A 15,618-nucleotide genomic window follows, 5' to 3' on the forward strand; every position below is an offset into this window, starting at 1 on the left:
CTCCATCTTGATTATATTGGGCCCACCTGCATAATCCAGGATAATCTCCCTAACTCAAGATCTGTAATTTAATCACATCTGTACAGTCTCTTTTGCCGTGTAACATTTTCATAGATTCCAGGAATTAGGATGTGGGCATTTTGTGGGTGTCATTCAGCCTAACATATGCAGGCTGAAGTTGTTCCCTTCTATTCCTACTTCATTGAAGTTTTTTTTTTAAATCATGAATGGGTGTTGGATTTTGTTTAATGCTTTTGCTACACTCCCTATAATAGTGATCATGTGGTTTAATGTTTTAATCTATCAATATGATGTATTATATTCATTGATTTTTTTTTAGATGATAAACCAATCTTTCATTTCTGGGATAAATTCCACTTACATGTGTATCATCATTTCTATATATTGATGAATTAGGCAGACTTGCTAATGTTTTGTTAAGGATTTTTGTGTCTGTTCATGAGGTATATTTGTGTTTTCTTTGTTTGTGATGTCTTTGTTTAGCTTTGGTTTCAGTTTAGTATTGACATCATAGAATAAGTTGGAAAAGATTCCCTCCTCTATTTTCTGAGAGTGTTTGTGCATGATTGATATTATTTCTTTAAATATTTGGTAGAATTTACCAATGAAGACATCTGGAATTGGACTTTTCTTTGTGGATAGACTGTTGATTACTGACTCAACTGACTTATTATAGGTTTATTCAGCTATTCTCTTTATTTTTGAGTCTGCTTGGTAATTTGTATCTTTCTATGAATTTTGTCCATTCATCTAAGCTTTCTAATTTGTTGGCCTAAAGTTATTTATAATAATCCCTTATAATCATTTCCATTTCTATAGTGTCAGTAATGATGCCCCATCTTTAATTCTTGATTTTAGTCATTTTTGTCTTCTCTCTTATTTTTGTGGTTGGTCTAGCTAAGGGTTTGCCATTTTGTTAAACTTTTCAAAGAATCGGCTTTTGGTTTCATTGATTTTTTACTATTTTTCTGTTTTCTCTTGCACTGATTTATTCCTTAATCTTTATTATTTTCTTCTTTTTCCTTGCTTTGTGTTTAGTTTGCTCTTTTTCTAGTTTCCTTAGTTTGGAAGCTCAGATTATAGGTTTAAAAACATTATTCTTTTCTGATATAGGTGTTTAAAACTGCAAATTTCTCTCTTAACATTGTTTTAGTTACATCTATAAATTTAGATATGCTGTGTTTTCCTCTTCATTTAGTTGAAAATATTTTTTAAATTTCCTTTGTGAGTTCTTTGACCTATGAGATATTTAGAAGTGTGTTGTTTAATTTCTAAATATTTATGTTTTCTCAGAATTCTTCTAGCAGTGGATCTCTAATGTAATTCCATTGTGGTCAGATAGTTTGTATGATTTCAGACTTTTTAAATTTTTTAAGACATAGTCCCCACTTTGGGGCCCTCACTCTAATATCAGCATGATAGATTCCCTCACTTTCTTTAAGTCATATCTCTCAAATGTCACTTTCTCAATAAGACTTACCAAGACCAACATTAAAATTGCATCTACCACTACTACAACCCCCTAGCACTTCCGATCACCCATTACACTGCTATATTTCTTTTCATAGCACTCATAACCTTCTGACATACTGTATAATTCACTGAGCTCTATGAAGATAGGGATCTTTGTTTTATTTACTGATATATCCCAAGAACCTAGAATAGTATCTGAATCCTAATAGTCACTGAATATATATTTTTGAATGTATACATTAGAATATTTATCCACTTGGTCATATATAGCTAAAATTTGTTGACTTTCATTAGAATATAGTATTTCATTATATAAACTGACTACAATTTTATAATTGATTCTTAGATGGACATTTATATTTTTGCCAGTTTCAGGCTACTATAAATAGTACTGGTCTAAACATTATAATTATTTTATCCTGGTACACATATGCCTAAGCTTCTCTAGGGTATATATGTAGGAATGGAACTGATTGGTCATATTACCAGCATATATTCAACATCAGTAGATAATGTTATAGTGATTTGCACTATGGGTGCACATTCCTACCAGCAATGTATGTGAGGGTTCCATTTGCTCTACAATTTCACTGACATGTGATATTGGTGTTTTTAGTTTTTTGCCAGTATGTCAGTTTTCTATTAATATCCCAACCCCTTCTTAATTAGCATTTCCCTGAATTCTAATATGGTTGAACATTTTTGCATATATTTATTAGCCATGTATATTTCCTCTTTTGTGAGGCATATTTTCAATTGTCTGCCCCTTTTCTTAATGGTTCTTTACCAGTTATTTGTGCAGCAAATACCTTTTCCCATTCTATGACTTTTCTATCTCTTTATTATGTTTTTAATGAACAGAAGTTTTAAATTGTAATGTAATTGAATTTGTCAATATTTTCCTTAGGTTAATGCTTTTGGGGTCTTAAGAAATCCTTCTATAAATATTCTTATACCTTGCTGGTGGAAATGCAGAATAATATAACTACAGAGTGGAATTTAACAATATTAGGAAAAATTACATACACATTTACCCTTTGTCTCAGCCCTGCCACCTCTTGTAATCTGTTTCAAAGACATACTGGAAAAATACAAAATCCTGTATGCACAAGGCTGTTTGTCAAGGTATTATTCATAAAAGCAAAAAAGACTGGATATAGCACTAATGTGCCTCAGTAGGGGAGTAGTTGAATAAATTAGTACATCCACACAGTAGAGTACTGTGAAGCTATCAAGAGGAGGGGGAAGACTACACGTTAATATGTTATCTCCAGGATATATTGTTAAGTGCAAAAATGTAAGTTGAGAACAGTGTTTGTAGTAAGTTACCTTTTATATAGAAAAGGGGTGTAAATAATGAATTACATAGATAAACACATATATGTGTTGTGTATGCACACCTATCTGCTTATATTTTCAAAAAAGAAATAATGGAACCATAATGTCAAAACCTAATAAAAATTATACTTAGGGAAAAGGAAAGGAATGGGATGAAGGGGACAGAGATGGAGGTGAGACTTCTGTGAAGGTACTGTATAACACAGTTTTCACTTTAGACTCATAGAAATGTTCTGCATAATATAAAAAATACTAAAAAAGGAAAAAAATCAGTTCCTAAAATTCATAAGTAATCTGAAGCACATTAGCCTGACTATAAATAAAGTTGGTAACATAACCATACAGAAAAAAACCAATTATGTAAAGTGACTGTAGAACAACATTTGTACATTCCTAATGGGATATATTTTAAGGACAAAAATAACTGCAAAGACATATAAAACTGTATTCAGTAGTTTTATCATTAATAGTTACATTAGTATTGTTACTGACATTTTAAAATTCTATAAATATGTTATAGGAAAAAGCTAATAAATAATTTTGTTAATATCATTGAGCCAATATTTTAAGCATATGTGAAAAGAGATATAAGTCTAAAATCAAGGAGTTTGAGTAAAAACCTTGTAATCTTAAATTTAAAGTGGAAATACCAGTATGAACTCATGATTTATTTTTCTTTTAAAAGAATTTCCTAGCTTTGTCCACTGAAAAGGCCTAGAAGCAACAGCTCAACAGCTATGAACACACCTAGCAACACACTGTGGTTTCTAAATACTATTTCCCATTAAAAGGAGCCAGGGGTCCTTGGAGAGATAATCAGGTTTGAGTCAGGAAATATTCAAAATGAACTTGTGACATCTTGCTGTGCCAAAAAACTGGAAAGCAACACAGGAGCCAATCTGAAGGGACTTACTGGTCCCAAGTAGGATAATTTGTCCACTAAAAAGAATAAATATTACATTTAATTGAAACACATCAAACATATGAAAATGATCTCACAATCATACTAAAAATAATCATTGGTCACCATTGGAAATTTCTAAGGTACCAACTCACTACTGTCATAGTTGGTAAATACTGGGAAAAAATCAAGCATTTGTCCTGCCTTTCCTGTATGAACTGTATATGGGGAAACCAAATAGTTGACGGTAAGTTCATTATAGAATTCCAGATAACAAACACGAAAGAAATAATAGGATTAATAAATACAAAATAATAATAGAATTAGGGGAGCTCCATTTTACAACTCAATAAATTAACAGATCTAGGCAATGGTCATCAATGGATACAAAACCCATTAGGTGAATGGGAAAACTTATAATGGAGGGATCAGACTACCACCACCTGAATCTGATCAACTTTAGCGTCATTAAAGTGGGACCACCAAACATTATGTGTCTTATGACATGATGTAATAGGAAGTACACATCTATCTATGGATGATTGTTGCCTAAAATATTGAACCTGAATCTAATCAAACCTCTAGATCAGCACTATCGTAATGCAACTTTCCACAATGATGTAAATGGTTTCTATGTATTCTGCCCATTATGGTATCCACTAGCCACATATGGCTGTCGAGCATTTGAAATGTGACTAGTTTAATTGGGGAACTGACATCTAAAACATTAATTTAAATAGATTTGTGTGGCCAGTGACTATTATATTAGATAGCATAGCTCTAATTTTAACTGCCAGTTTGTAAGAGATAGAGGGGATTGAGGAACAAGTTAAACAATAACATGAGGAATAATCAGTCAAATTTCATTTGTTCTCTGAACAAATGATGTGGTTCCTCTAATAATTCAATGGGATGGAGAAAAAAATGAGTTGGAGGGGTGGAAAAGAAGGGGCACTGTTTTAAAATCAAAGAGACTTAACAGGTATAACAGCCAAAGCCTGGTTTAGATTCTGCATTGAACAGCCAAGTATAAAAAGATATCTCTGAGATAATCAGAGCCATTTGAATATGAACTCCATAGCAGCTGATACTAAAAGGATTATTATTAATTTTGTCAAGTGGGATAATGCCATACTAGTTACATTTTTAATGTCTTTATCAGTTAGGTGCATGTACTTGCATGATTCTGAGAGTGAGCACCTCCTTAAATTTTGCACCTGAGGTGCCTCACTTGCTTCACCATAGTTCCAGCCTTGCTTGAGATGCACTACATTAAAATAGCTGTATACTATTGTCATTTGTCAAACTTGCCCCAGCAGTTTCTGTATCCGAGATCCAAGATTTGATTTTTATTTATTTGTCAAAGGTTGTGTTGGTAGGCTTTGTAGAACTTCCCTATCTCTTTGTCTTGATCTAGATGAACCCCAAAAGAAGAACAAAGGTGATCCCATGAACAACCTGGAAAGTTTTTACCAAGAGATGATAATGAAAAAACGTCTTGAAGAGTTCCAACTTATGAGAGGTGAACCCTTTGCTTCCCACTCACTGGTCTCAGCTACATCAGTGGGAGATAGTGGCACAGCTGAGAACCCGTCATTACTCCAGGACAAGGGAAAACAGGCAGCACAGGGTAAAGGTCCCAGTCTCCATGTGGCAAAAGTTATTGATAATTCACCTGAGCAGTGTTGGACTGGGCCTAAGAAGCTGACGCAGCCAATAGAATTTGTCCCAGAAGATGAGATCCAGAGAAATCGTTTGTCAGAGGAAGAGATCCGAAAAATTCCTATGTTTTCTTCATATAATCCAGGGGAGCCAAACAAGGTATAGGCCAAACCAAGAAAAAAAAAAAAAAACATGGGTTGTTTTCATTTTTCTTTACCTCTACCTAAATTAATACTTTTAAATTAGCTTTGATTATACCAAGGAATCGTGACATCGGCACTGTGATTGTGTTTTTCCGTGACTTTGACTATTAATTCTCTGCATACTATATAAGTAGCATATTTCCTATGATGTTCTTTGTGGTTTCCTAAGGTCCTAAGCTACCCTTAGAATTTTAAAGAAATCTTGATGAGACTCTAGTCCATATCTACTAGAGGTCCTGAATTGAAGGAAAACTAGCCTCCAGTTTCCTAGGCTAGTAATAAATCAAGTAATATTTGTAGGACCACCCTATCAGGTAGCCATAGTGCCTCTGCAGTTAGTCAATAAATAATTGTCCACCTGGCTGTGAGTAGGGTTTACTGTTATTACATGAGTTTTTTTCTTTAGAATGCTCCACCTGGCTTTCATACGACATGACTTTAAATTGCTGATACTAAGCGGCAAAGTGAAAGTGTCTAAGTCTTGAGAAATTGACAAATATATAAGTAGAGTGGTAAACAATCCTTGTTTTATTGAGCACATCATTATTTCACATTATTGGTATATGTTACATCCAGAATGGAAAACTTTATTGTCATGTCACTCAAAGAGGCAACACAAGCCCCTGGAGCATATACTTGGTTGTGTTTAATTTAAAAAACAAAATAATGTCAGCTTCTGGCTATCCCTGAATTTTAAAAAAATGCATTGTAGATGAGGGTATTAAAGCAGTTTCCTTTGAGTGATTGCAATTCTAATATATTCTTGCTGTTAGTTCAAGGGCAGCTTAATTAGGAAAATAAGAGAGCCTTATAGATACACCTGAAGACTTCCATGTAAACCTCACCAATCCCATTTCCCTATCTCCTCTCCAGAGGTAACTACTATCCTGAATTTGCTACTTATCATTCTGATGCATGCTTTTATATTTTTACTACATATTTATGTATTCATAAACAACATAGTTTTACATATTTTAAAACTATTTAGATGATATCATACTCTATATATCCTTCTACAACTTGCTTTTTGACTCAATATACATGTTTTTGAAACTTATTTTAATAATATAAGGAACTATGTAGTATTCCATTGTAGAAATATGCTATAATTTATCCATTCTCCTAAAGATATTTTCTTTTTATTTTTGCTATTACAGACAATTCTGCAACAAGCATTGTACATATCTCCTGCTGTATATGTACAAGAGCTTCTCTAGGACAGTTATCGAAACTTTAGGTTGGAATTAGTAGGTCACAACAAGCAATTTTTTTAATGAAACAAAATGGAATAGAATAGAAAATATTCTAAACGGTGATTACTGTTTCTGGAAAGAGCTTTTGGTTTGGTTTTGTGTGTGTGTGTGTGTGTGTGTGTGTGTGTGTGTGTGTGTGTGTGTGTGTATGATTATGTATGTGGGTCAGAATGTAAAATGCATTTCTTCCTATAGATTTCAGTCAAAAATGTTGGAAAAATGTTGTCCTATTGCAGTGATTCTCAAATGTTAGTATGCATCAGAATCACCTGGAAGTCTTGTTAAAAACAGATTGCCGGCCTCCACCTTCAGAATTTCTTATTCAGTAGACCTGGAGTAGGGCCTGAGAATTTGCATTTCCAACAAGTTCTCATGAGATGCTGATGCTGCTGGTCTAAGAGTGACATTTTAAGAATTACTGTTCTAGATTACATTCCTAGGAGTGGAATTACTGTGATATAGGGTATGTATATATTCAACTCCATGAGCAGGGTTTCAGAAATTTCTTTCAATCCTTGCCAAGACTCTTTAGTATTGGACTTACTATTTTTGCCAGTATAAAATGTTTAAAGGTATCTCATTGATTTAATTTGCATGTTTCTGATTTGCAATGAAGTTATGCTTGTAATCATACATTTGTTAGCCTTTCAGTAATCTTGTGTGTTTTGCCTGTTCCATTTCTTTGCCCATTATTTGATTGTTTAGTTTGTCATATTATTTACAGAAAAAAAAAATTTAAATAGGCTCCACGCATCGGCATCTAGCCCAACATGGGCTTGAACTAAGGACCCTGAGATCAAGACCTGAGCTGAGATAAAGAGTCAGATGTTTAACCGACTGAGCCACCCAGGTGCCCCAAGAAATTCTTTTTAAATTATGGATATAAACACATGTTGCTTATTTAGCAAATATATTCGTCCAGTGCATGGCTTATCTTTTAAACATTATTTCTGATGTCTTTTGTTAAGCAGAAGTCTTTCATTTTTTTAATTTTTTAATTTTTTTAATTTTATTATGTTACGTGAATCACCATACATTACATCATTAGTTTTTGATGTAGTGTTCCATGATTCATTGTTTGCATATAACACCCAGTGCTCCATTCTATACGTGCCCCTTTCATTTTAATGTAATCAGGCCATCAGTATTTTATTTGATGGTTTGTGCTTTTTGAGTCATTTTAAGGAAATCTTTCCCTACAAACCAATAAGAAGTATACAAACAACCCAATAAAAATGACCAGAAGATGTGAACAGGCAATTCATGGGGGAGAAAACATGAATAGCCAATTAACTATGAAGCCTTATTAGTGATCAAAGAAATGCTAAATATAACTACAGTGAAAAACTATTTAATACCCAGGAAGTTGGCATACCTTTAAAGGCCTGACACTGCCAAGTATTGGTGAACATACAGAGTAGTAAGAATTCTAACGTGCTGCTGGATGAATATAAATGAAGACAATCACTTTTATGAACATTGTGGCAATTCCTAGTAAAATAGAAGATGCTCATACACTAAAAGTCAACAGTCCCACTCCTAGGCATCTGTCCTAGAGGAACTCTTACACATGCACATTAAGAGATTATAAAGATACTCACTGTAGCATTGTTTATAAACAACACATTTGTTCATTAGCAGGAGAATGGATAAAGCATGGTATATTCATAAAACAGAACACTGTGCAGTATAGAAAATGAATAAAATAGAACTACAGGTATCAACATGCATGAAACTCACAAACAATATTGAATGAAAGAAGCTACTTGTTTTCAGCTCCATCATGTAAAGTGCCTGGAAGTTGTCACTCTTGTCTTATAACAAGAAAAACAGCTGAACAAAGGAAACAGCAATGACTTTTCTTGGACCCATCAGAGAACTGAAGTCACAAAGTAAACTGCAACCCCAAAATCTGGAGAGACAGGCGATTACAGAGAATCACAGCCCAGATCTGCTTATCAGGAACAAAAAACACTGGAGCCATGAACTGGTAGGGACAAGTGGTAACCTTGACAAATTTCTGGAAGCAGAGTGTAGATTGTTTGACAAACTCTAGGGGCCTCAGTCTATGAGGGTCCTCACATTTACATTACTTTTAACTCTAGGAATTCCACTAGGTTCTCAAGGGGAAGGGCCAAGAAACAATCTCCTGTTCCTGGCATGGAGAAGGGAAAAGTAATCATTTTGAAATATATACAGAGCATCTACCTAACACAAAGGGACACCGAGCAAGTGAAACAACTTTACCAAATCCTTCTCCAGCTTGTTAGAAGGGAAATTATCCAACTCCAGATGACTCTAGCCTTCCTATCTCATCTAAGAGAGAAAGAGATAAAATAAGAAAGCTGTGAAACACTTGTGAAGGTTATAGGCTGAGGACACAGGCACACTAAAAGGCTTGAGACTTAATTATGAGATTACAGAATGTTTCCCTTGCCCCACACTTTCCCATCACATCAATAGGGCTTTGATACAATAACTATGGATTACAGCTGGAAGACTTGCAAGGCTCAGGCTCTATTTATGGAGTTTTTAGGGAAACCTAAAAAAACAGGGGAGAAAAAACAAGGACATTAGAAGAAATTGAAACCTCTGACACCTACAGCTAGAGTAAACACTAAACACAGCCAACTCCTGGCCAGATTAACATAAAACCTTATACTAATGCCCTGTTTACCTTAGTTCCTCTTAACTTATACATCATGTCCAGCTTCCAAAAAAAAAAAAAAAAAATCACAAGGCATGCTAAAAGAGAAACCACACTCTGAAGAGACAAAGGAAGCATCAGAACCAAACTCAAGCTATGTAGGTTTTGGAATTACCAGCTATATGGAATTTAAAATAATTATGATTAATTTGCTAAAGAATCTATTAGAGAAAATATACAATATGCAAGAACAGATGGGTAATGTAAACAGATAGATGGAAACTCAGAATCAGAAGGAGATACAAGAAATCAGAAACACTAAAAAGAAGTGCTTTTGATACACTCATCAGCAAACTGGGGAGTGGCCAAGGAAAGAATCAGTATGCTTGAAGACATGTCAATAAAAACTTCCCAAACTGAAATGCAAAGAGAAAAATGACTGTAAAGAATGGAAAATAATATCCAAGAACTAAGACAATTTCAAATGCTCTAACATACATGCCATTGGAATACCAGAAGGAGAATAAAGAAAAGGAACAGAAGAAATAGTTGAAGTAGGAATGAATGAGAATTTTCCAAGATTAATGACAGACACCAGACCACAGATCCAGGATCTAGAAAGACAATACCAACCAGGATAAATACCCCCAAAATACACCTAAGCATATCATGTTCAAACACAGAAAACTGAGACAAAGAGAAAATCTTGAAAACACCCAGAAAAAACACTTTACCTATAGAAGAACAATAAGAATTACATTGAATTTCTCATCAGAAACCATACAAGCAAGAAGAGAAGAGTGTAAAGTATTGAAAGAAAAAAAACCACTCGCCTAGAAATCTGTATCCAGCAAAACAGTCCTTCAGAAGTGAACAAAAAATAAAGACTTTGTCAGACAAACAAAAACTGAGGGAATTTGTCAGCAGTAAATCTGCCTTATGAGAAATATTTATTTTTCAAAAAAAAGGTTTTCCAGAGAGAAGGAAAATGATATAGGTCAGAAAATCAGATCTCTTTAAAGAAGAGTATGGGAGAAAGAATGCATGAAGGTAAAATAAAATCTTTTATTTTCTCATTTTTAAATGATTTAAAAGATAACTGTTCAAAGTAATAACAATATGTTAGGCAATTATAGCATATGGGTAAATGAATGTTATAAAACAGGAATGTTTTAAGGGTAGGAGGGAGGAATTATTTGGTGTATATAACTGTTATAAGTTATCTGTACTACCTGTGAAGTGGTATAATGTTGAGAGTGGACTTAGATTAGTTGTAAATGAATATTGTAAACTCTAAGGTGACAACTAAAAATTACAAAATGAAGTATAGTTGATATGCTGAGAAGGGTGAAAATGGAATCATAAAATGATACCTATTCTCTACAATCTTTTCTACAAAATAGAAACAGGGAACACTTTCTAACTCATTTTATGAAACCAGCCTTAGCTTAATATCAAAACCAGATAAAATCATTGAATAAGGCAAAACTACAGACCAGTATCTCTCATGATCATAAATGCAAAAATCCTAAATTTTAGGAAAATAAAAATATTTGATTAAAACATTTTGTTTGAAAAATCAAAATATTAGGAAATCACATCCAACAATGTATCAAAATATTATGTACCTTGATCAGGTAGGATTTATTCTAGGTATCTATGGCTGATTCAACATTTGAAAATCAATTAATATAATCCACCACATCAACAAACTAAAGAAGAAAGATTATACCATTATTTCAGTTGATATAGAAAAGGCATTTGACAAAATCCAAAAACCATTCATAACAAAAAACTCTCATCAAACTAGGAATAGAAGGAAACTTCCTCAATTTGCTAAAGAATATCTACAAAACCCTACAGCTAACATTGTACTTAATGGTGAGAAACTGGGTGCTTTCCCCTTTGATCAGGAATAAGGCAGGGATGTACTCACCTCCCTACTTCTTTTCAGTATTGTACTGGAAATGCTAGCTAGTGCAGTAAAATAAGAAAAGAAAAAGCGCACAGATTGAGAAGGAGAAAATAAAATTGTCTTTTTTCACAGATGACATGTATGTCCATGTAGAAAATCCCAAGAATCAACAACAATGTAAAATAACTACTGGAACTAATAAGTGGAATATAGCAAGGTTGGAGAATACAAGGTTTATATACAAAAGCCAAATGCTTTTCTTTCTACCAAGAAATGAACAATTGAAATTTAAAACCCAATACTGTTTTATAAAAGCATACAAAAAGTAAAATACTTAGGTATAAATCTATCAAAATATGTACAGGATCTATACACAGAAAACCATAAAACTCTGCTGAAAAATTAAAGAAGATCATAAATAAATGCAGAGATAGCCTATGTTAATGGATTGGAAGACCTAATATTGTTAAGATGTCAATTCTTCCCCAAACTGATATGTAGATTCCACACAATCCCAGTAAAATCCTGGCAAGCTATTTTGTGGATATAGACCAACTGATTATAAGTTTATATGGAGAAACAAAAGACCCAGAATATCCAACACAATACTGAAGAATAATAAAGTTGGAGGACTGATACTACCCAACTTTAAGATTTACTATAATCAAGAAGGGTGGTGTTGGTTAAAAAAAAAAAAAAAGACATGTAGATCAATGGAGCAGAATAGAGATTCCAGAAATAAGCTCACACAAATATAATGAACTAATCTTTGACAAGAGAGCAAAGGCAATTCAATGAAGGAAAGACAGGCTTTTCAGGAAATTGTGCTAAAATAACTAACTGGTTATCCACATGTAGAATAGGAATCTAAACACAGATCTTACATTCTTGGATAAAGAAGATGTGGTATATATCTACAATGGAATATTATACAGCCATCAAAAAATGAAATCTTGCCATTTGCAATGACATGGATGGAACTAGAGTGTATTATGCTAAGTGAAATAAGTCAATCAGAGAAAGACAGGTATCATGTGATCTCACTGATATGAGGAATTTGAGAAACAAGACAGAGGATCATAAGGGAAGGGAGGGAAAAATGAAACAAGATGAAACCAGAGGAGACAAACCGTAAGAGACTCTTAATCTCAGGAAACACACTGAGGGTTGCTGGAGTGGAGGGGGGTGGGAGGGATGGGGTGGCTGGGTGATGGACATTGGGGAGGGTATGTACTATGGGTGAGTACTTTGAATTGTGTAAGACTGATGAATCACACACCTGTACCCCCGAAACAAATAATACATTATATGTTAATTAAAAAATTAACTCAAAATAGATCATAGATCTAAATGTTAAACACAATACTATAACACTTCTAGAAGAAAACAGAAAATCTAAATGACCTTGTGTTTGGTGATACATTTATAGATACAACACCAAAAGCATGATTTGTGAAAGAAAAAAAATTGACAAATCAGACTTTGTTAAATTTATAAACTTCTGGTATGTGAAAGACACTTTTAAGAAAATTACAAGCTACAGACTAGAAAAAAATTTTGCAAAACATGTCTAATAAAGGACTTGTATCCAAAATATACAAAGTCCTCCTAAAACTCAACAGTAGTAAAACAAACAACCCAATTAAAAAATGGGCAAAATATAAGAACAGACACCTCAAAAAGAAAGTTATATACATGTCAAATAAGCGTATGAAAAGGAACTCATCGCCATTTGTCATCAGGGAATTACAAAATAAAACAACAGTGAGATACCATTACACACCTATTAGAATGGCTAAAATTCGCAATAAAACTGGCAATACCAAATGCTATTGAGGATGCTGAGCAACAGGAACTCATTCACTGCTGTTGAGAATCCAAAATGGTACAACTTCTTTGAAGTCAGTTTGGCAGTCTTGCAAAGCTAAACATTGTTTAGCCATATAATCCAGAAGTTACACTTTTAGTTATTTGCCCAATTTATTTGAAAACCAATATTTATACAAAAACCAGCATGTGAATGTTTATAATAGTTTTACTCATAATTGCCAAAAACTGGAAGCAATCAGGATGTCCTTCAATAGATGAATGGGTACATTCACCTGAGCTGCAGCTATACAGTGGAATATAATTAATCAGTTAAGAGAAATGATCTGGCAAGCTACAGAAAGACATAGAGGAACTATAAGTATATTAATAAGTGAAAACCAGTATGAAAAGACTACATATTGTGTAATTCCAATTATATGACATTCCAGAAAACACAAAAACATAGATATAGTAAATAATCAATGGTTGCCAGGAGTTTAGGGGGTTGGGAAAGAGGAATAGGTGAAGCATGGGATTTTTAAGGTAGCAAACTTATTCTATATGATAATGTAATAGTGGATGCAAGATACACATTTGTCAAAACCCATAAAACTGTACAGCTTAATAAAGAGTGACCCTTAATTACACAAATATTAAAAAATCATTTGAGAGGTGGGGGAACCCCAGGAAAGAATGCAGACTATGACAAGAGAATCTGTGTTACAAATATGTGAAGCAACCTCAGTGAAGGTATGGGGGGTGAAAAGTACTGACTTAAGTATCTTTGGAAATATGTGGAGTCTAGAAGACTAAAAACAGAACTGCACATAATCACTGTTCACTGTACCCTAGTTAATAAGGTTGTGTCTCATGGGGGTACTGGTTAGCAATCCTGATACTGATATATATGTATAATGAGATGGAGCAATTAAGTAAATGGATGGCAGATGGTGGGAGCCAGCTTTCTCACTGGTGGAATTTACAGATAAGCAAAGGAAAGAAGCTAGAATGATCCATTTAATGGTTTAGAGTTAGAGACATCAGTATGAAATCATGTTTAACTTAACATAGTTATTAAGAGTTACATATAAAATATAGTTATGTATATTATACTAACACAGGTTAGTATAAACATATAAACATAATAAATTTTTTCTCTGTCAGCCGAGAGGATCTAAATGAGGTGATACTCCAGTAGCAACAAGCATGTTCAGCACCCAAATCTTAGTTTGTAATACCATTCTCTAATGAAAGAACCAAGGGGGCACCTGGGTGGCTCAGCTGGTTAAGCATCCAACTCAATTTCGGCCTGGGTCATGATCTTGGGGTCATGAGATTGAGCCCTGCATCAGGCTTTGTGCTGAGCATGGAGCCTGCTTAGGACTCTCTCTCTCTCCCCCTCTCCTTCTGCCCCTGTCCTTGCCCCCCCAACCCTGGCTCGCACTCTCTCTCTCTCTCTCTATATATATATATAAATAACCAGGGCTCCTTAGAGAAATTACTGATTCTAGTACTGGGGCAGGAAATATACAAGATGAAACTTGAGGATTTTGTAGTGACAGAAAGTAGAAAAGTGCTGGAAATACCAACATAAAAACGTTGGGTATATGTCAAAGGAGCACAGGAGCCAACTGAGTTTCCAGTGACCAAAACTGGAACAATTTGTGCAACAAACTTAGGTAAATTAATATTGGATTATAACCTAAAGTATAGAATAAATAGCTATGACTCCATACTGATAATAAAATGATTGAGTAAACCTAATAACTGGGGGAGAGAAGGCAAATATCCCACCCAGAAGAATTCTAAATAATTTATATAGAAGCTCCATCTCAAACTAGGGGAGCATAACTTCCACTCCTTAGTTATGAGCTCTTGAGTGACTTTCAAACAGTACAGTATGGAAAGGCAGGAAAAAAGAGTAATATTACAGTGTAGAAAGCTAACACTGCCTCAGCTAGGTAATCAAGGCCAGCGTCAACAGTCATTAATCATGTCAATAGCATGCATGCTTGATATAATGGGATCAAAAATGCATTTTCCTCTCTGGTCTTCCTTCTCATAATCCATAACCCCAATCTAACCATGAGAAAAACAGCAACAACAACAAAATTCTAGTAATGGGCCATCCTACAAAATACCTGACCAGTACTCCTCAAAACTGCCAAGATTTTTAAACAACAAGGGAAGTCTGAGAAACTGCCACAACCAAAGAGGAACCTAAAGACACATGAAAACTAAATGTACTGTGGTACTCTGGATGGAATCCTGGAACAGAAAATGGACGTTAGGGAAAAACTAAGGAAATCTAAATAAAGTATGGACTTTGAGGTATCACTATTCATTCATTGATTTTAACAAATGCACCATAGTAATGTAAGATGTTAATAATAGGG

General features: G+C 34.1%; 1 protein-coding gene across 4 annotated transcripts in view; it reads left to right on the top strand.

Annotated features, from left to right (window-relative positions):
- RBM41 (RNA binding motif protein 41) overlaps nucleotides 1-15,618 on the top strand; it is an 82,191-nt gene that overhangs the window by 34,982 nt on the left and 31,591 nt on the right. For 3 of the 4 annotated variants that reach the window (XM_088028690.1, XM_028089748.2, XM_028089749.2), the window contains one exon: nucleotides 5,151-5,554. In XM_088028690.1, coding sequence (XP_087884816.1) covers nucleotides 5,151-5,554 — 404 coding nt within the window. Of the gene's footprint in view, nucleotides 1-5,099; nucleotides 5,555-15,618 lie in introns of all 4 variants that reach the window. The other variant, XM_088028691.1, reaches the window with a different exon arrangement.

Source organism: Eumetopias jubatus, unplaced genomic scaffold, assembly GCF_037043125.1.
Source record: "Eumetopias jubatus isolate StellerSeaLion01/CBP00866 unplaced genomic scaffold, mEumJub1_p1.0 scaffold_11, whole genome shotgun sequence".
Lineage (NCBI taxonomy): Eukaryota > Metazoa > Chordata > Mammalia > Carnivora > Otariidae > Eumetopias > Eumetopias jubatus.